Source organism: Callorhinchus milii, unplaced genomic scaffold (assembly GCF_018977255.1).
Source record: "Callorhinchus milii isolate IMCB2004 unplaced genomic scaffold, IMCB_Cmil_1.0 Scaffold1, whole genome shotgun sequence".
Classification (NCBI taxonomy): domain Eukaryota; kingdom Metazoa; phylum Chordata; class Chondrichthyes; order Chimaeriformes; family Callorhinchidae; genus Callorhinchus; species Callorhinchus milii.
Genome location: NW_024704742.1, coordinates 70,717,101 through 70,738,125, shown reverse-complemented (window position 1 = coordinate 70,738,125; position 21,025 = coordinate 70,717,101). Strand labels below are relative to the sequence as shown.

General features: G+C 46.6%; 1 protein-coding gene across 1 annotated transcript in view; it reads left to right on the top strand.

Annotated features, from left to right (window-relative positions):
* The window catches only part of LOC103187261 (EBF family member 4), a 94,763-nt gene that overhangs the window by 1,719 nt on the left and 72,019 nt on the right, over positions 1-21,025 (top strand). Inside the window, exons 2-5 of the mRNA XM_042343813.1 lie at positions 4,348-4,504; positions 5,293-5,356; positions 8,128-8,183; positions 20,374-20,447. Of these exons, the coding sequence (XP_042199747.1) occupies positions 4,348-4,504; positions 5,293-5,356; positions 8,128-8,183; positions 20,374-20,447 (351 nt within the window). The remainder of the gene's footprint in view (positions 1-4,347; positions 4,505-5,292; positions 5,357-8,127; positions 8,184-20,373; positions 20,448-21,025) is intronic.

The following is a 21,025-nucleotide window of genomic DNA, read 5'->3' as shown; positions in this document are numbered from 1 at the left end:
ATCTCTCTCTCTCTGTCTCTGTGTGTATCTCTCTCTGCCTCTGTGTGTATCTCTCTATGTCTCTGTGTGTATCTATCTGTGTGTCTCTGTGTGTATCTCTCTGTGTGTCTCTGTGTGTATCTCTCTGTGTGTCTCTGTGTGTATCTCTCTCTCTGTGTCTCTGTGTGTATCTCTCTCTCGCTCTCTCTGTGTGTATCTCTCTGTGTCTCTGTGTGTATCTCTCTCTCGCTCTCTGTGTGTGTGTATCTCTCTCTGTCTCTGTGTGTATCTCTCTGTGTGTCTCTGTGTGTATTTCTCTCTGTCTCTGTGTATCTCTCTGTGTGTCTGTGTGTATCTCTCTCTGTCTCTGTGTATCTCTCTGTGTCTCTGTGTGTATCTCTCTCTGTCTCTGTGTATCTCTCTGTTTGTCTCTGTGTGTATCTCTCTGTGTGTCTCTATGTGTATCTCTCTGTGTGTCTCTGTGTGTATCTCTCTGTATGTCTCTGTGTGTATCTCTCTGTGTGTCTCTGTGTGTATCTCTGTGTCTCTGTGTGTATCTCTCTGTGTGTCTCTGTGTGTATCTCTCTCTGTCTCTGTGTGTATCTCTCTGTGTGTCTCTGTGTGTATCTCTCTGTGTGTCTCTGTGTGTATCTCTCTGTGTGTCTGTGTGTATCTCTCTCTGTCTCTATGTGTATCTCTCTCTGTCTCTATGTGTATCTCTCTGTGTGTCTCTGTGTGTATCTCTGTGTCTCTGTGTGTATCTCTCTGTATGTCTCTGTGTGTATCTCTCTGTGTGTCTCTGTGTGTATCTCTCCCTGTCTCTGTGTGTATCTCTCTCTGTCTCTGTGTGTATCTCTGTGTGTCTCTGTGTGTGTCTCTGTGTGTCTCTGTGTGTATCTCTCTGTGTGTCTCTGTGTGTATCTCTCTGTGTGTCTCTGTGTGTATCTCTCGCTCTCTGTCCCTCTCAGTTTGTTGTCAGTCTGGTTCTGTTTCATTGCAGATCAGTTTTACACCTTGTTTTTTAAAAATATTTTATTAAAATAAAAGTTAGCTGTTCGGACTTTAACGCTCTCCCATCTCCTATTTTAATGTTGGAATGCGTTATTATTCGCTTTTCTCCTTTTTAACTTTCTTTCTTCCTCTCGCCCTTTCCTTCTTTCCCCACTGTCACTTACTTCGTCTTACTTTCTATTTCCCTTCTCTCTCTCTCTCTCTCTCTCTTCACTTCGCTATTTCCCTCTCTCTTTCCCTTTCTTTCCCACCCTCTTTCCCCTCTCTCTTCTCTTCTATCGTTCCCTTTCTCTTGTTCCCACTCTTCTCCCTCTTCCTTTCTCTTTCCCCAGTTTTCTTACCCCCCCCCCCCCTCTCTCTCCCTCTATTTTTCTTTCTCTTTCTCTGTGTCTTTCTCTCTTTCACTCTCTCTGCATATCTTTCTCTCTCCCCGTCTCTCTCTCCGTCTTTCTATTTTTCTATCTCGGCCTCTCTGTTTCTCTCTCTATCTTTCGCTCTCTGTTTCTTTCCGTCTATTCTTTCGTTCTCTCTCTCTATTTTCCCGTCTCTATATATCCCTCTCACTCTGCCTTTTTCTCTCTTTTCTGTATCTCTCTTTCTGGAGCGTTTGAGGCAGAGAGGTAGAGAGAGACACACACACAGGGAGACCCACACAGGGAAACAGAGACACACACATAGGGAGACAGAGACACACACACAGGGAGAGAGAGAGAGACACACACACAGGGAGAGACACACACACACACACACAGGGAGAGAGAGAGAGACACACACACAGGGAGAGACACACACACACACACACAGGGAGACCCACACAGGGAGACAGAGACACACACACAGGGAGAGAGAGAGACACACACACAGGAAGAGAGAGAGAGACACACACACACAGGGAGACACACACACACACACACACACACCCACAGGGAGAGACACACACACACACACACAGGGAGAGAGAGAGAGACACACACACAGGGAGAGACACACACACACACACACAGGGAGACCCACACAGGGAGACAGAGACACACACACAGGGAGAGAGAGAGACACACACACAGGAAGAGAGAGAGAGACACACACACAGGGAGACACACACACACACACACACACACCCACAGGGAGAGACACACAGGGAGACAGAGACACACACACAGGGAGAGAGAGAGAGACACACACAGGAAGAGAGAGAGAGACACACACACAGGGAGACACACACACAGGGAGAGAGAGAGAGACACACACACACACACAGGGAGAGACACACACACACACACAGGGAGAGAGACACACACACACACAGGGAGAGAGACACACACACACAGGGAGAGAGACACACACACACACAGGGAGAGAGACACACACACAGGGAGAGAGACACACACACAGGGAGAGAGACACACACACAGGGAGAGAGACACACACACAGGGAGACACACACACACACACAGGGAGAGAGACACACACACACAGGGAGACACACACAAACACACACACACACAGAGGGAGAGATACACAGGGAGAGACACACACACACACACACACACACAGGAGAGAGACACACACACACACACAGGAGAGACACACACACACACACACACACACACACACAGGGAGAGAGACACACACACAGGGAGAGAGACACACACACAGGGAGAGAGACACACACACAGGGAGACACACACACACACACACACAGGGAGAGATACACAGGGAGAGAGAGAGAGAGAGACACACACACACACACAGGGAGAGAGACACAGATTCGCTTTCTACACTTTAACGTCCTGTTAACTTTTAAGATCAGTTGCAAATTATCTTTCACCAGTTACTGTTTGCAGTGAAAGTGTCAGTCTGGCACAGACCGGGGTTTCATTCCACATCGCTAAATATAGACGTTTTATATGTAAAAAAAATCAAAACATAAAAAACTACTTTAATTTATGTTGTACTATCATAAACCCGCTTGACCGGGATAATCTCTCTTAATATAAAATATATTTATATATATATAAATACCCTGGATAACCTGGGATTTGACAAGTCAATCTGATCCCCAAATAGTGTTTAGAAATGTATTTTTTCTCCATTTAAGTTTCTAAATTGGATTCATATAAAATTAAGGACATGTTTAGCCTGAAATATTACACACACAAACTGTGGATTACTGTGTACAATGATGTCCCGGTTTATTTTCTGAGAGGGGTTTTGGAGAGGGGGAGAAATACATAGTGAGATAGGAAGATAGATAGAGAGAGTGAGGAGAGAAAAAGAAAGTTGGGGTGGGGGGGGGGGGTGGCGCACACAGAGAGACAGACACACAGTTCGAGAAAAAGACTGGAGAGAGAAGAGAAAGAAAGAAACAAAGACAGAGAGAGAGAGAAAAAGACAGAGAGATGAAGGAAGAGACAGAAAGAGAAAAAGCAGAGGAAGGGAGAGAAAAACACAGGGAGGTGAAGGGAGAGAGGGAAGGCAGAGAGGGCAGGGAGAGAGATGGGGTGGAGAGGGGGAGAGGCAGAGAGGGTAGGGAGAGAGATGGGGTGGAGAGGGGGAGAGGCAGAGAGGGCAGGGAGAGAGATGGGGTGGAGAGGGGGAGAGGCAGAGAGGGTAGGGAGAGAGATGGGGTGGAGAGGGGGAGAGGCAGAGAGGGTAGGGAGAGAGATGGGGTGGAGAGGGGGAGAGGCAGAGAGGGTAGGGAGAGAGATGGGGTGGAGAGGGGGAGAGGCAGAGAGGGTAGGGAGAGAGATGGGGTGGAGAGGGGGAGAGGCAGAGAGGGTAGGGAGAGAGATGGGGTGGAGAGGGGGAGAGGCAGGGAGAGAGATGGGGTGGTGAGGGAGAGGGGGGAGGCGGACAGAGAAGGGGGAGACAAGAGGGGAAAGGGAAGGGAAGCGAGGGAAGACTGTACTGGGTGTGGGTTGGGGTGGGGGCTTGGGGCTGGGGTGTGGGCTGGGCTGGGTTGGGGTGTGGGATGGGGTTGTGGGGTGGGGGTGGTTTGGGGTGGGGGTATGGGGTGGGGTTGGGTTGGGGGCTGGGGTGTGGGCTGGGCTGGGGTGTGGGGTGGGGGCTGGGGCTGGGGGTTGGGGTTGGGTGGGGTGTGGGGTGGGGGTGTGGGGTGGGATGGGGGTGGGCTGGGCTGGGTGGGGGTATGGGGTGGGGGTGTGGGCTGGGGTTGGGGTTGGGTGTGGGCTGGGCTGGGGTGTGGGCTGGGGTGGGGTGGGCTGGGGTGTGGGCTGGGCTGGGGTGTGGGCTGGGGTGGGGGTTGGGTGTGGGGGTGTGGGCTGGGCTGGGCTGGGGGTGGGGGCTGGGGTGCTGGTAGCCTGCTGACCCCGGGCTGTCTCCCCTCTCTGCCCGCAGTGGGGTGGCTCTGGCCCGGTCACACTTTGAGAAACAGCCGCCCTCCAACCTCCGCAAGTCCAACTTCTTCCACTTTGTGTTGGCGCTGTATGACCGTCAGGGCCAACCCGTGGAGATAGAGAGGACCGCCTATGTGGACTTCGTGGAGAAGGACAAGGTGGGCTTCCCCACTCCTTCCTTCCTTGCTTCCTTGCTTCCTTCCTTTCTTTCTTTCTTTCTTCCTTCCTTTCTTTCTTTCTTTCTTTCTTTCTTTCTTTCTTTCTTTCTATCTTTCTTTCTTTCTTTCTTTCTTTCTTTCTTTCTTTCTTTCTTTCTTTCTTTCTTTCTTTCTTTCTTTCTTTCTTTCTTTCTTTCTTTCTTTCTTTCTTTCTTTCTTTCTTTCTTTCTTTCTTTCTTTCTTTCTTTCTTTCTTTCTTTCTTTCTTTCTTTCTTTCTTTCTTTCTTTCTTTCTTTCTTTCTTTCTTTCTTTCTGCCTCCCTCCCTCCCTCCCTCCCTCGCTCTCTCTCTCTCCACTCATCTTTTTCTATCTATCTTTCATTCATTTCTTTATTTCCCCTCCTTTTACTTTCTTTCTCTCTTTCTCCCTACCTTGAATCAGTTATTTATCTATTTCTTTCATTTTCTTTCCCTTTTTTGCTTCCTTGATCTATTTCTTTTTTCCCCCCTCTCTCTCTCTCGTTTTGACCCGCTCCACTCTCACTCTCCTCTCGTTTCCCTTCGTTTTCTCACTCGACTCCTTCCTTCTCTTCTCTAAAGTCCCCTCTTTCCCTTTCACATTCCCCCCATCCTTTTACTGTCAGTACATTATACCCAGAGCCTAACACTGCGCTTCACACCCAAGGTCACACTTAATTTTAAACTGAAATCCCAGTGGCCAGTAACAAATTGCAAGTATATGCTACTAATTTACAATAAACATTAATATATATATATATATTTGCACAGGAACAAGCTGGGGAAAAGACAAACAATGGAGTACATTACAAGTTGCAACTTCTGTACAGCAATGGTAAGAAACTGTGACACATGTCTGTCTGTCTGTGTGAAAGATTCTCACTTTGCTGTGTATAATGGTTAGAGCATTTGTCTGGCAAGCGAGAGGACCCGGGTTCGATTCCCAGGCCGGGCGAAGCATTAGGCAAGTTTCCTTACTCCGCGCACCTCTGTTTATCCAGCAGTAAGTAGGAGCCCTGTTGTTAGTCAATAGGCGGATTACTTTTTGGGGGTAATAATCCCTCCAAAAAAATGTGGTCACTCAATCCGCAACTGTTCGTGGGACACTGCTGTTCGCAGTTGGCTGCCGTGTTTCGCCCACAAAATATACAGTCAATTCAATTCATATTACAATATATTCTGTGAAGCGCTTTGAGGAGTCTCAATGATGTAATAAGGTAATATATCAAATGCAAGGATTATTATTATCTGTGTGGGTGTGTGTGGGTGAGGGTGGGGGTGCATGTCATTTAAAGCACTTATACATAATTCCAATTGACAAATTCAGTGAAAGTTAAAGTTACGCCAAATAAACATTTTCTATTTAATATATCTTTTGGGTTGGGGAAGGGGCAGGCGTTACACTATATTTAAGGTATAGTGCAGCTGCACAATAACATAGTCATTACATTCCAGTAAATTCCGTGAAACGCTTTGAGATGTCCCAATGCTCCAAATTCATAGAATCATGGAATCATAGAAATTGAATTGCTTTCATAATGATAATTATAATCCTTGCATTTGATACAGCACTTTAGCATGTTGTGAAACCGTCTCAAAAAGTCCTTCATAGGATTTTCTGTAAAGTGTAGTGACTGTGTATTTTTGCAGGAGAACGTGGCAGCCAATTTGCACACAACAGCAGCCCACAAACAGTCTTGGAAGTCAGTGATGAAAATTTAATCAGAGAGAAACTCACATTTTGTTTATCCTTGATATACTTTGGTTGGAACATCAAACTGACATCTCGTCTGTGCCTGTTCACATGAACGTTAAAGATCCCTCAGCACTATTGGAAAAGAGAAGAGAAGGGACTTACTCTGTCTGTTTTTTTGTGGCCAACAATCCCCCAAATAAAATTGATCATTCACTTCAGGGCATCGTTCACTGTTGGACATCACCGTGTGCAAATTGGCTGTATCTTTCGCCTACAAAACACACAGTCACAATAGTTTACAATAAATCCTGTGAAGCGCTTTGAGATGTCTTCCTGACATGAAAGCTGTGATATTGAATGCAAGGATTATTATTATTTTTATGCTATTACAGTTTAAATCACTGTGTAGAGGTAGTTTCTAAGTGTTTTTCAGTGATGGTCAGCCAGACCAATAACACTGCCACGTGACATATGAATAGATGTTACTTTTATTAATATATTTAAACTTCATAAAATAGCTACTGTTAACAGGAGGTTGATATTTTGTTAACCAGGTATGTTGTCATGCCATTTCTGAATAATCTTATTAACAGTCCCAGCTGCACTGATGATTATAGGAACTATGTTTGTTTTCTACTGCCACATAAGTCCACTTTCAATTTGTAGATCAATATATTTCCTGATCTTCTCTAGTTTCTTATTTCTTACATTGTAATCACTTGGGATAGCTGCATCAATAATACTACATGCCTTTATTATCATTAGTATCATTATGTTATTGCATTTTAAATCACTCTATTGGGGTAACTTCTTAATAGTTTTCAGTGATGGGTCAGCCAGACCAATAATACTGACATTTAAATGGGAATAGGTGTTACTTTTCTTAATATATTTGAGCTTCTTAAAATATCTATTTTTAACTGGAGGCTGATATTTAGTTTACCAGACATTGTGTCAAGCCATTTCTGAATAATCTTATTAACTATTATACATTATTATTATTAAAGGGACCCGGACTCTATATTGTATGTTCAGAATCCCTGTTACTCAAGCGCTTGATTCTCAGATAATAACCCCATTGAATTGTGCGAGGCTATCACCTTCAGTTTGCTGTGTGTGGAGTATCTGCTATTTCTGGTTTGTAAGCCTTAGTGGAATGAAAAACAAACCGTTTATCCTTTGTAAAAGTGAAGAGGTTAAAAAAATCAGCGATAAAGTGTTGAACGCAGAGTGGAATGGGAGGATGTTTAACTTTGTTTTAGGAAAAGTAATTACTCAAAAGGAAAATATATTTAGTGGAAGAAGGAATTAGGAAATGGCAGAGAGGAGAACTTCCAGGAGATGCCCTGAAAACAGCTGTGGTTGTGAAATTGGCTATCATAAAGTATAGCATGCTTCTACTTACAAATACACTGACAAATAAAATAATAATCATCCTTTCACCATGGGAGGACATCTCCGAGCTATTCATGGGATTTTACTGTAAAGCGGAGTGAAAGTGTGTTTTGTGGACACAGGAACGTTCCACAAATAGCCCCACATAGCCAGATATAGACAGTCCCTCTACTTAACAATGATTACCATAAAGCGCTCTGAGATATCAACATCAGCATCAATTTACACCTACAGCATATATACAGCCTTCCTCGTAGAGAGGACGTCTCAAAGTGCTTCATCCGTTTGTATTTCAAGGTCCCTGTCAGATGTACAATGTGAAAATAATATTAGCAATTGCAAACAGACCGAAATTTGTATCTGGGGAATTATGGGCCAGGACACTGGAAAAGAGGAACTCCCTTTTCCCTTAATGTAAGCTAATCGGGGAATTTTGGTGTAACACATCAGTGGATCAAAAAAGCACTAAGCCGTGAATTTCCATTTCATTTTTGTCTCTGTCTTGGTTTCCACAGGAATCCGAACAGAGCAGGATGTATATGTTCGGCTGATCGACTCCATGACCAAACAGGTAAGAGGATTTCTTAATTGTGGGATGCTGGATTTTCACATCAGAGTGTATTGGAGTCTTGTGTGCAGTTGTGGTCACCACATTACAGGAAGGATACTGTAGCATTGGAGAGAGAGAGAGAGAGGGGGGACAGTGTAGATTTACAGGGATGTTCCCAGGGAGGAGAGGACACAGCTATCAGGAGAGCGTGCACAAGTCCAAGCTTTTCTTTCTGGAGTTGACAGGGGACCTGATCAAGGGCTTTAAGGTTTGAAAGGATTTGATAAGGTGGACGTTGATGGGCTGTTCGCACTTGTTGGTGAGTCTATAACTAGAGGCTGTAAATATAAGCTCATCAGTAACACATCTCAGGGATGGAACTTTAGGAAAAACTTCTTCACACAGAGGCTGGTGAGAATGTGGACCTCACTGATCAGAGCTGTGGTTGAAGCAGAAAGTATCAACAACAACAACTTGCATTTATATAGTGCCCTTCACACGGGTAGCATCCCAGAGCACTTGGCAGTGGCAGAGTCTGACCTCGAACCAAGGAAAGAGAGAAAGTGGAGGTGACCATAAGCATGATCAAAAAGGAAGGTCCTTAAGCGGAATTTGATAGTGGGGACAGAGGGGGCAAAGCGGAGTGATTGAAGGGGAGAGCTCCAGAGCTTTGGGGTGTAGTGGCTGAAAGCATGGCTGCCGCCAAGCTGATGCAGCAGGTGGTGGAGTGGGGGGTAAGCAGATCGGATAGGTAGGGAGGTGCGAGGGCATGAAGGGATTTGAAAACGAGTACGAGAATCTTGAAGTCGATCTGTTGGGTAATTGGCATCATATTCAAGAGGTGGAGTCCTGTAAAGTATTGGTTAGCGCTTTGCAAATGAGAGGACCTGGGTTTGATTCCCAGGAACGATAAAACCTTAGGCAAATTTCCTTACTCCACACACATCTATAAGTAGGAACCTGGTTGTTAGTTGATTGGTGGATCGTTTTCTGGGGGTAATAATCCCTTAAAAAAAAATCCACAACTGTTTATGAGACGCTGCTGTTTGCAAATTAGCTGCCGCGTTTTGCCCACAAAACACACAGTTAATTCACTTTATAGTATATTCTGTGAAGCGCTTTGAGACGTCTAAAGGACATGATAAGGCGCTATAGCAAATGCAAGGATTATTATAGGATTATTAGCGCTCCCTCATCTAAACTAGCTAAATCCCCACGCCTCCTCCACCCCCCACCCCACCCCCCCCACAATTCATTAAAGATCTCCCTCCCTCTCTCCCTCTCTCCCTCCCTCCTTCTGGTCAACAATCCCTCAGATAGAATTAGTTATTCACTCCATGGCTACTTGTGGGATGTTGCTGTGCGTATTTTTCTACAAAATACACAGTCACTACACTTCACAGTAAATCCTGGGAAACGCTTTGAGATGTCCTCCTGACATGATAGGCACAGTATCAAATGCAAGGAATATTATAAGAGATTGCTGATATAACGGGAGCTGCTCTCTGGTGACTAACCCTGCGCACAACCTCTCATCCGCTCACAGCACTGCGGTATTCAATCCCGACGGGAAGTGTAAAAGAGATGCTCACATTTCTAGCTCGCTTCTTATGGTATTTTTTTTCCCCAGACCTGGGAATTACAGCACATTTCTGCTGTGAAATAATGCTCCAATCTCCTCCGGTCCCAATTCCTTGCTCTTTCCCTCCGCTCACCTTCAATCTTCTTCCTCTCCTGCCTTGCCACAGCTCCGTGAGAACATTTTTACTGAACAATTTCAGGCAGCGGGGATAATGACAGTTTGGAGATTTTCCATGAATCTATGTCTTCTTGAGTTTTAAGACAAAATCCTGGGTAGAGGCAGGGAGAGACACACTAATCCCGGGTAGAGGCAGCCATGGAGTAATAATAATAATCCTTGGATTTGATATAGTGCCTTATTGCATTGTTCATATGTCTCAAAATGCTTCACAGAGTATTCTGTGAAGTGGATTCACTGTATGTTTTGTGGGCAAAACCCGGCAGCTAATTGCACACAGCAGTGTCCTACAAACAGCCGTAAATTGAATGACCACATTTTTTTTTGGTGGGGTTATTACCCCCAAAAAGCAATTCGTCAATAGACTAATAATCAGGTTCCTACTTACTGCTAGGTAAACAGAGGCGAGTGGAGTAAGGAAACTTGCCTAATGTTTCATCCTACCCGGGTATTGAACCTGGATCCTCTCGCTTGTGAGGCGAGTGCTCTAACCACTACAATACAGGACACTACCCTCTCCCTCCTATAGCCAAGGGAGAAGGGAATTGAGAGGAATACAGGAAAAGGGAATACAGCAGAATAGGAGAGGAGAATAGACCTCTCTCGTGTGGAGTATAAACACCGGCACAGACTAGCTAGGCTGGACGGCTGTAATGTTCTATGCAAATTAATTGTTGACTTCATGCCTGCAGTTAGTTAATATTATAACAATAATCCTTACCCTTGATAGCGGCTCTCACATTGAAAGGACGTCTCAAACTGCTTCCCAGGATTTTACTGTGTAATGTAGTGACTGTGTGCGTTTTGAAGCGCTTTGAGATACGTTCTGACGGTATTGGCATGGTTTCTCTGGTTTAGAAAGTTGGAGGCACAGAGCAGTGTAAGACGTGCTAGCTTAATGTTGTAACAGACAGAGAGAAACACAGAAACACACAACACTAGCTAATTAACACGCAAATTCAGTGCATCATTTGTATCCAAAGTGTGGTCTCACTCTGGTAACAGCAGCTGAGCGTATTTTAAAGGCAGCTAGAGGCACAGTTATAGGCATGCAGTGTGCCCACAGACAAAGTCTGTAAGGGGCTAATTTGAGAGATCTGCACAACATCAGCGCTTGGACTTGCAGTTTTTCTTCACAGGAATTGACTGTATATTTTGTGGGAGAAACGTGACGGCAAACTGTCCCACAAACAGTTGTGCATGGAGTAACCAGATTATTGTTTTATTTTGGAAGGATTATACCCACTATACTACAAGATTCCATGATATCTCAGAGTACATCACAGAGTATACTGTAAAGTGGATTGACTGTATTTTGTGGGCGAAACACGGTAGCCAATTTTTGACAGGGCAGGTCCGGCTGGGTCCGAGTTCCGTACCTGGAGTTCGATAAACAAGGTGTTTACGTATTTTGTATTGTATTTAAAAAGGATGTGTAACTAACATTTTACCGGGTATATCACACAGAGCTACTGTACTTATTAACATAGGAACAGGGTAGGCTATTGAGCCCTCTAGCCTGTTCCGCCAATTTATTAGATCATGGCTTATCTGTACATCAACTTCACTTACCTGCCTTTGCTCCATATCTCTTGATACCATTGGCTAACAAAAATCTATCTACCTCTGTCTTGAAAATTATTCATTCCCTTCATGGCTGTTTGTGGGAAATTGCTGTGTGCAAATTGGCTGCCACGTTCGCCTATGAATTACATACTTTTCCTTGTGAAATTCTTTGAGCTATTTTGCCATTACAGATGTAGTATCAAGTGCAAGTGCTGTACAGTGTATGGAGTCTTGTTATAATGTGGTGTTTGGAATTGCAACAAGTTGGATTGCATATCTGCACCATTGACTGATTCCATGCCCCGACTATCTTGTGCTAAAAGAAAAAAAAGGACAACTCCCAGATCAGTGGGTCACTGCCATCGTCACCTCCCATTGACCGCACAGGTGCAAAGCTGGAGGTCCTTTCAGCAGTGACCCGACGATCTGGACATACAAGTTGGACATTTGTTTCTTTGCGTGACAAGCAAAATTGGCTGACTTCTGGGTCATAAGGTCTTCACAGACTTCACTTTCTGTTTGCTCACGCAGCAAAGCAGGAAGTGGCAATGACAGTGACCTAATGATCTGGAAGTCAGCTATTTTAGCACAAATGCTTATTCTTGTTATTCTTATTATCAATTGACCGGATTAATGTGGGATGGACAATGACCGCTGGTGGCATTGTCACTGAGCTCCGCCTCGAACTTCACCCAATGTCTGGACATGAGCCTGAAATCTAGGAAGAGAAGAGAAACAACCAACACTGTCACGTAGGTCAATGTCTCAAAGCCTTCACAGGGATTGTACTGGAACCTGGGAAATTGAGGGGTGGAGTGGATGCGGCACATGGAGGGGGAGAAGGGGAGAGAGAGGAGAAGATGGATTTGACTGAGGACATGGTTAAAGAAATGCCGGAAGTTTTCCAAAGACGGGGAGCTCTGAACAGAAGGTGCAGTAGCTGAAAGCTTGGCCACCAATGGCAATGCAGAAATGCACTCCGCACAGGTCAAACAATAATAATAATCTTTACATTTGATACAACAACAACAAATTACATTTGTATAGTGTCTTTCACGTCAAGAGGCACTTCACAGGATATACTGTAAAGTGAAGTGACAGTGCATTTTGTAGGTGAAACATTCTCAATGGTAAGCTGTGCAGTTTTAGCTGGTTAGACTCCAGCAGTTATCCCAACCCACACTCTGGGGTCCCCAAGCCTTGGCTCTTGCCAACCTGTGCCTAATACTCTCCGGAATTATGTACACAGGGTGCGTCCATCTGGGGGAGAGGGATAGAGTGCACATTCCATTTGCAGACACAGAGAAAGTTTGTAGAGTAGGTGGCATGAATATAATGATAATCTTGCATTTAAGTGTCTTTCATGTTTGGAATACCTTTCAAAGTGTTTCACAGGATTTATCATAAACTGTAGTGACTGTGTTTTGTAGGCAAAAAGAGCAGCCAATTTGCTCCGTGAGGAACTCTCAGCTTGAGTCTCATTCGCAGTCTGGTTTGGAGACTTAATAATAATAATAATCCTTGTATTTGATAAAATACCTTATCATGTCATTGAGATGTCTCAAAGTGCTTCACAGGCTATACTGCAAAGTAAATTGACTTTATATTCTGTGGGTGAACCACATCTGGATGTGAAGCACATCTATAGTCCTGTAGTGCAGTGGTTACGCATTCGCTTCGCCAGCGAAGGATTCGGCAGGGCGGAGCCCTAGGCAAGTTTCCTTACTCCACACTCCTCTGTTTACCCATGTAGGAACATGGTTGTTAGTCGATTGGTGGATCACTTTTCCAGGGGTAATAATCTCTTCAATAAAAAAAAGTAATTTGGTCACTCAATCTACGACTGTTTGTGGGAAATTGCTGTGTGCAATTGGCTGTTTTGCCCACAAAATATATAGTCTTAACTACGGTGATGGGTGTCTGCGTGTGTCAGACACTCGGCTGACGAGAAAAAAAGACTCCGCAGAGACGTGCTTGTCTCGTGGAGACCGTTGTGATGTATCTTTGTGTGGCGACGCTTTATATGTGTAGTTTAGATAGAGAGATACGTGGGTGCAGGTAGAGATGACCTTCTTGTGACAGTTTATTATGTAGATGGATACTGCCTTTTGCAGCACCACACAACAGGAGATTCTGGCAAGAAGAGACAATTTGTCTTCATAAACTGTGTCATTGCCTGTGAATGGTCTTAATAGCTTCAATTCAGTGCTAAAGAAAACATACTCACACGTTTCTATGTGTATATTTTTACCATTTTTTATCCATTGCTCACCACAAACACTGCTCATTCTTTTTCTCTCCCTTTTTGTTTCTTTTATTTGTTCCATCTTTCTCTTACTCTTTTTTTCTATTTCGTTCTTCCTTCCTTTTCGTCCGCTTACTTTTTCTTTCTTTTTTTTCATTCTTTTTCTTTTCCTTTCTTGTTTGTTCGATTTTTTTCTTTTTCTCTTTCTATTCGTCTCTTTCTCTTTCATTCTTTCTCTCACTTTCTCCCATTGTCTTTCTTTTAGTCTTTTTCTCGTCCTTCTTTCTCGTTCTTTCTCTTTTTTTCTTGGTCATTTGTACCTTCTTTCTTTACCTCTCTCACTTTTTCTCTTTCTCTCTTTTGTCTCTTTTTCTTTCTCATTGTTTTTTTCTTGAATATCTTTTTTGTTCTATGTCGGATTATCTTTCTCTTTCAATGTCTTCCCCTATCTCATTTCTCTTTCTCTTCTAGTTTAATTTTCTCTGTATTGTATCACATTATTTTCAGCCTAACATGGAATTATGGAATATGCAGGTTTCAGCCCTTTAGGCTAACCCGGGAGCGAGGTTCATAATAATGATCCTTACATTTCATATAGTGCATTATCACGTCATTGAGACGTCTCAAAGTGTTTCACAGGGTATAATACAAATTGGATTGACTGTATTTTGTAGGCGAAATGCCCAGGATTGGAACTTTCTAGTTCATTTCAACTCCCTACTCTTTCCTCATAACCTGATATATTCTCCCTCGTTGAATCTTTGAATCTCAACCTCAGCAGTCACAATGCCGAAGCACAGTAACAAAGTGGAGACCTGTGTGTAGTGGTTAGCGCACTCGCAAAAGAGAGGACCTGGGAGGGGTGAAACCTTAGGCAAGTTTTCTTATTCCACATGCCTGTTTCCCAAGAGGTAATTAGGAACCCAGTTGTCAGTCGATTGGGAGATCACTTTCCGGAGGTAATAATCCCTTCAAAAAATAATTTGGTCACTCAAAGCACGGCTGTTTGTGGGCCTCTGCTGTGCGAAATTGGCTGCCGTGTTTCTCTCACAAAATATACAGTCAATTCACTTTACAATATATTCTGTGAAGCACTTTAAGACATCTCAAAGATCTGATAAGGCGCCACATCAAATGCAATGCATTATTCCGTGTTGTAATAATAATCCTTATATTTGATACAGAGTATTATCATGTAGTTGAGACATTTCATGATGCTTCACAGGATTTACTGTAAAGTGTAGTGTATTTTGTGGCGAATGCAACAGCTAATTTACATCCATCAATGTCCCATTAACAATCATGGAGTGAGTGTCCGAATTTATTTGGGGGATTGTTGGCCAGGACTCTGGGAGAGAGCAACTCCCTTCTCTTTTTGAGGGAGAGGAGAGAGGGGAGGAGAGGAGATTTCAAGATCCTCATCCTCACCTACAAGGCCATTCACGGTCTTGCTCCCTCCTACCTCTCCAACCTACTATCCCCCTACCTACCTGCCCGTACCCTCCGTTCCTCTGGCTCCGGTCTGCTCCACGTCCCCCGCCCCAACCGCCCTACCATCGGTGGTCGGGCCTTCAGCCTCTCAGCCCCCAGGCTCTGGAACTCCATCCCCCAGTGCCTTCGCCGCCTCCTCCCTTTCCTCCTTCAAGGCCGCTCTCAAAACCTTTCTCTTTGACCGTGCCTTCAGCTCCCCTCTCGACTCTCTACCCCCTCCTCGCTCCCTCCCTTCCCTCCCCTCACCCTGACCATTTCCCCCCTCCTCGCTCCCTCCCTTCCCTCCCCTCACCCTGACCATTTCCCCCCTGCTCGGGTCATGACCCAACTGTGCAGCGCCTTGGGACGTCCTCCTGACGTGAAAGGCGCTTTATAAATGGAATCTTGTTGTTGTTGTATCTTGTTGAGAGGACAGGATAAAAGTAGAGGAGGGATAGATATGAGAGACAGAGATTGCCGGTTCAGGACAATGAGCGATCAGCTGGGGCACGTGCTCAGTGCACTTAAGCTGAGAGAAACCAGCCATATTTCTTCATAAGCTGGGTGTCACCGCCTGTGTATAAACCTAATAGCTTTCAATTTGCTCTTAACTTCTCCAATTCATTCCTTGATCCGTATCCATCTGTTGTAATATCTCTGAGAGTATATGACAGAGCCTGCATCAGCACAGCTTCAGAGCTCAGACATTCCCCACAGACACCTCAGAGGGGAGAAAACTAGTTAATGATGTACTGATGGGGGTAAGTGGAGGGGGCTGGGTGGGGGGGGGGAACATGTGTTATCCCGGTGTCCTGGCTAACAAATCCCTCAAATAAAATTGGTCACTCAGTCCATAGCTGTTTGTGGGACACCACTGCATTCAAATTGGCTGCCGCATTTTGCTCACAATATGCACAGTTACCTCACTTTACAATGTATCTTGTGAAGCTCATTCAGCAACAACAACAAAATTACATTTATAGAGTGCCTTTCACGTCGGGAGGACGTCCCAAAGCACTGACCAGTCAGGTGTTGGGGCCCGAGCATGGGGGAGGGGTGGTGTAGCGGTGAGGGAAGGCAGAGAAGTGGAAGTGAGATCAAAGGCACGATCGAAGAGAAGGGTCTTGAGATCGGCCTTGAAGGAGGTAAGAGAGGAAGCGAAGCGAAGGGACCGTGGGATGGAGTTCCAGAGTGTGGGGGCAGAGAGGCTGAAAGCCCAGCCACCGAGATTAGGGTAGGTCGGGCAGGAGACATGGAGCTGACCAGAGCCCGATGAACGGAGGGAGTGGCCAGGTTGATAGGGAGTCAGCAGGTCAGAGAAGTAGGAGGGGGCAAGGCCATGGATGGCCTTAAGGGTGAGGACGAGGATCTTGAACTCGCTCCTTTGGGGGATGGGGAGCCGGTGGAGTCGGGTGAGGATGGGAGTGATGGGGTCGCGGAGCCTGGTGCGTGAGAGTACACGAGCTGCAGAGTTTTGGATGATTCTGCAGCTTGTGAAGGGAAGAGTTGGGAAGGCCGATGAGGAGGGAGTTCCCGCAATCGAGCCTTGAGATAATGAATGCGTGTGTGAGGGTTTCGGCAGCCTGAGGGGTGAGGCGGTGGCGGAGTCTGGCAATATTGCGGAGGTGGTGGTAGGCAGTGCTGGTCATGGTGCGGATGTGGGGGAGAAAGGACAGTTCAGGGTCAGACAAGATACCCAGGTTCCTGACTGGCTTAGTGAGGTTGAGAGTGCAGCTGTGGAGGCTGATGCTGCCAGCGCCTGAGGTGTGGAGGCACTGGCGCGAGCCAATCAGGAGGGCCTCGATCATGCTGGGGTTGAGTTGGAGAAAGTTGGCCCTTGTCCAGGACTTGATGTCAGACAGGCAGTTGGTCAGGACGCCAGTAGTCCTGGAGTTGAGGGTGGAAGCAGAGAGGTAGTAGAGTTGGGTATCATCCGCATACATGTGGAAATTTACCCCATGTCTGTGGATGACATCACCAAGGGGGAGCATGTAGAGGGTGAAGAGGAGGGGACTGAGGACAGAGCCCTGAGGAACACCGCACAAGACGGTGCGGGGAGTGGAGGAGAAGCCGTTTGCCGCGACAAAGTGGAGACGGTGTGAAAGGTAGGACCTGAACCAGTCAAGGACAGAACCTTGAGGGTTGAGGTGGGAGGAGAGGCGGTGCAGGAGGATTGAGTGGTCCACGGTGTCAAAGGTGGTGGAGAGGTCGAGGAGGCAGAGGGAGCCCTGGTCACACATGGTCAGGATGTCATTTGTGACCTTGACCAGAGCAGTTTCGTGCTGTGGGCAGCACTGAAACCCAATTGAAGGGGTTCATGGAAGGAGTGAGAGAAGAAGAAAGAGCGAAGCTGGGAGGCAACGACTCTCTCAAGGACCTTGGATAGGATGGGGAGATTTGAGATGGGCCGGTAGCTGGATAGCTGTGGTGGGTTGAGGGAAGGTTTCTTCAAGGTGGGGGTGATAGTGGAGTTTTGAGGGGGGAAGGAACAGTGCCAGATGACAGAGAGAGGTTAATGATGTCGGCGAGTAGTGGGGCAAGGAGGTGGAGCTGGAATTTAAGAAGAGGGGTGGGGATGGGGTCGAGGGAGCAGGTGGTATACTTCATGGAGGTTATCGTGTTGAAGACAGAGGAGTGGGTGACAGGCTCAAAGGTGTGGAAAGAGAGATGGGTAATTGTCAGATGGGTAATTGTGTGGGGTGGGGGTCGGGAGGGGGTGGAAGTTGGGTGGGCAGTGGCAGCTGAGAAGTTTCCCTCGATTTTGGACTCGAGTAAGTCTAGCATTTTCTCGCAGTGAGAGTCAGAGGAAAGTATCTCCGAGGTGTGTCGGGGAGGGCAGAGGAGCCAGTTGGTGGTGGAGAACAGGAGCCTGGGGTTGCCCTTCGCCTCCAGGATTAACCTGGAATAGAAGGACGATTTGGCTGAGGTGAGAGCGGAATGGTAGGTCTTGATGAGGTCCAGCCAGATGTGGCGGTGGACCGTTAGGCTGGATTTGAGCCAAGTGCATTCGGCAGACCACACCTAGCCCTTAAGCAAGCGGAGGTGGCTGGTGAACCAGGGTGAGGATCGGGAATAGGAGGCAGTTCGGGAGGTGAGGGGGGCAAGGACATCGAGTGTGGTGGAGACGGTGCTGTGGAGAAGAGTGAGTGCAGCGAGTGGGTTGTTGCGAGAGATGGGCCAGAGGGGGAGGAGTTCAGAGGACTTCAGGGCAGGGGAGAGGGATTATGGGGAGATCTTCTTCCACAGGTGGTAGAAGATGGTGGTAGGTTTGGAGGCAATGGGGAGAGGGATATGGGAGTTGAGGGAGATGAAATGGTGGTCAGAGATGGCCTTGTCAGTGAATGGTGACATCTGAGATGCTGAGGCCCTGGGTGATCACCAGGTTGAATGGGTGACCGTGGGTGTGGGTAGCAGAGTGGATGTGAAGGGAGAGATTGAGAGAGGAGAGGAGAGAGGAGAAGTCTGAGGAGATGGAGCAGGAGGGGGTGAAGTGGAGGTTGAAGTTGCCTAGGATGATGAGGCGGTCGGAGCAGAGGCAGAGGCAGAGGGAAGCAAGGAGGGTGGAGATGTCAGAGATGAAGGTGGGGGAGGATTTTGGGGGGCGGTAAAATAAGAGAGTTTTCAGAGAGAGGTGGGAGGGATGGCAGAGGGTAAGGCAGGAGAGTTGCGGCGGGGGGGCTATTTTAAGGGAGGGCCAGCTTGGGTCGGAGCCGGCAGCCAAGATGCTCATGCTGGGACAAGAGGCGGTGGGTTTAGCAGTACATTGTCAGCCTGCAGGAGGCTGGGGGACCTAGAGTTGGCGCAGAGGGGGGAGGGCACTCATTGTGGTTAGCAATGAGCATCCTGCAGGGGAAGGACAGGGGAAACAGACAGACAGACAGACAGACAAAATGAGGGTGGGAGGGAGGGAGACACTGGTACAGGCTGTCCTGTCCTGTACTATACTATGTAGTAGCTGCTGCCAGTGATTCAAATCTGGCGGGTGGAAGTGGGAAAATCTGGAGGTCTAAAATAGCGGCTCCCCCGACTGGTAATGGCCACTGCTCGATTCCCACGACACCCACCTCACCTCAAGGTCCACGAGACCCCCGGCCCAGCCGGCAGTTACCGGCCCCTGCCTCTGGCTAACGTTGGTCCCGATCCCCGGGACCCCGGACCCGCTCTGGCTAACGCTGGTCCCGATCCCTGGGACCCCAGCCCCCGCTCTGCCTAATGCTGGTCCCAATCCCTGGGAAACCAGCCCTGTGATTCCCCGCCGCTGCCTGACTTACCTTCTGTGAGTCCCGCTCGGTTTACCTGGGTTTTCGAGGCCCTACCGCTCACTGGCTCTCGACTGTCCCTGTCGCTCGCTGGCTCGAGACATTCAGACATCTCAATGACATGATAAAGCACTATATCAAATGAAAGGATTATTATTATTATCACACATACCAGGTTTTACCCAGCAATGGTGAAGGGGGAATGGGATACAGTGTATACCCAGCCATCCTCAAGGTTAAATACTAGTGACCATGTAATAATTATCACAACACACACTACATTTTCAGCTGTTCTTAGATTAAAACTAAACTGAATTGGAAAACAGCTACTTTCATAGGGTCTGAGACAGCATAAACACAAACACGATGGAGATTGACTGTGTGTTTTGTGGGCAAATGTCACAAAATGTAACACAAACAGCCATGGAATGAGTGACCTATTTTATTTGGGGGATTGTTGGCCAGAACACTGGGAGAGAAAATCCCTTCTCTTTCCAAATAACACCATGGGATCTTTAATAGGCTGATGGGACCTTGGTTTAACGTCTTATCCAAAGGACGCATCTCTGACAATGCAGCATATCCCCAGTGCTGCATTGGAGTATCATCTTAGATTATGTTATTCCAAGTCCCGATGTTGGGCTTAAACCTACAACCTTCTGACTTGGAACCGAGAGTGCTGCCACTTCGCCAGGCTGACACTACTGGAGGCAGAGTCTATAAAACGTGTGTGTTGTATCTGCTCTGGGAGATTCCTTCTCTCCTTCCCTCCTTCCTTCCCTCTCTCCCATTCTCTGTTACATCTCGAGTTAGACCTCATTGTCACCGTTAACCATCATTGTATTCAGAGACTTTCTCTTCTCTTGTTGAATACCAATTTAATGACAGCTTTTCTCTCGCCCTCTTTTCCAGCCGATTATATACGAAGGACAAGACAAGAATCCAGAGATGTGTCGTTGTCTGCTCACACACGAAATCATGTGCAGGTAGCTCTCTACTCTAATCCCATTCCCTGATCTTTCCCAATTGTATCTGTGCTGGTGCTTTCTGGCATTGTGATAATTATCAAATGAAACATTTCATTTTACCTACCCATTATATCCTTTATTTATTTTTTCTCTATTTTATTTTCAGTCATTAGAAAAGATGTCATTGCTAGGGAGCTACACTCTGACTCTAACCCAAGCTGCAGCTGTCTTCAGCAACGGTTAGAGACAGAGTATAGGCCACTCTATGCCCTCTGCCCAGGTCAGGTACAGCAGGGGTTAATAATAATCCTTGCATTTGGTATCAAGAAGAAGAACAACAACAAAATTACATTTGTATAGTGCCTTTCACCTCGGGAGGACATCCCAAGGCACTGAACAGACAGATTTACAGACCCGAGCTGGGGATCGATGTGGGGGAGGGTGGAGGGCAGGGGGTAAAGCAGGGAGATCAAATGTACGGTAGAAGAGGAGGGTCTTGAGGTAGGTCTTGAAGGTGACAAGGGAGGGGGCGAGGCGGAGGGACTGCGGGATGCAGTTCCAGAGGGTGGGAGCAGAGTGGCGGAAGGCCTGCCCGC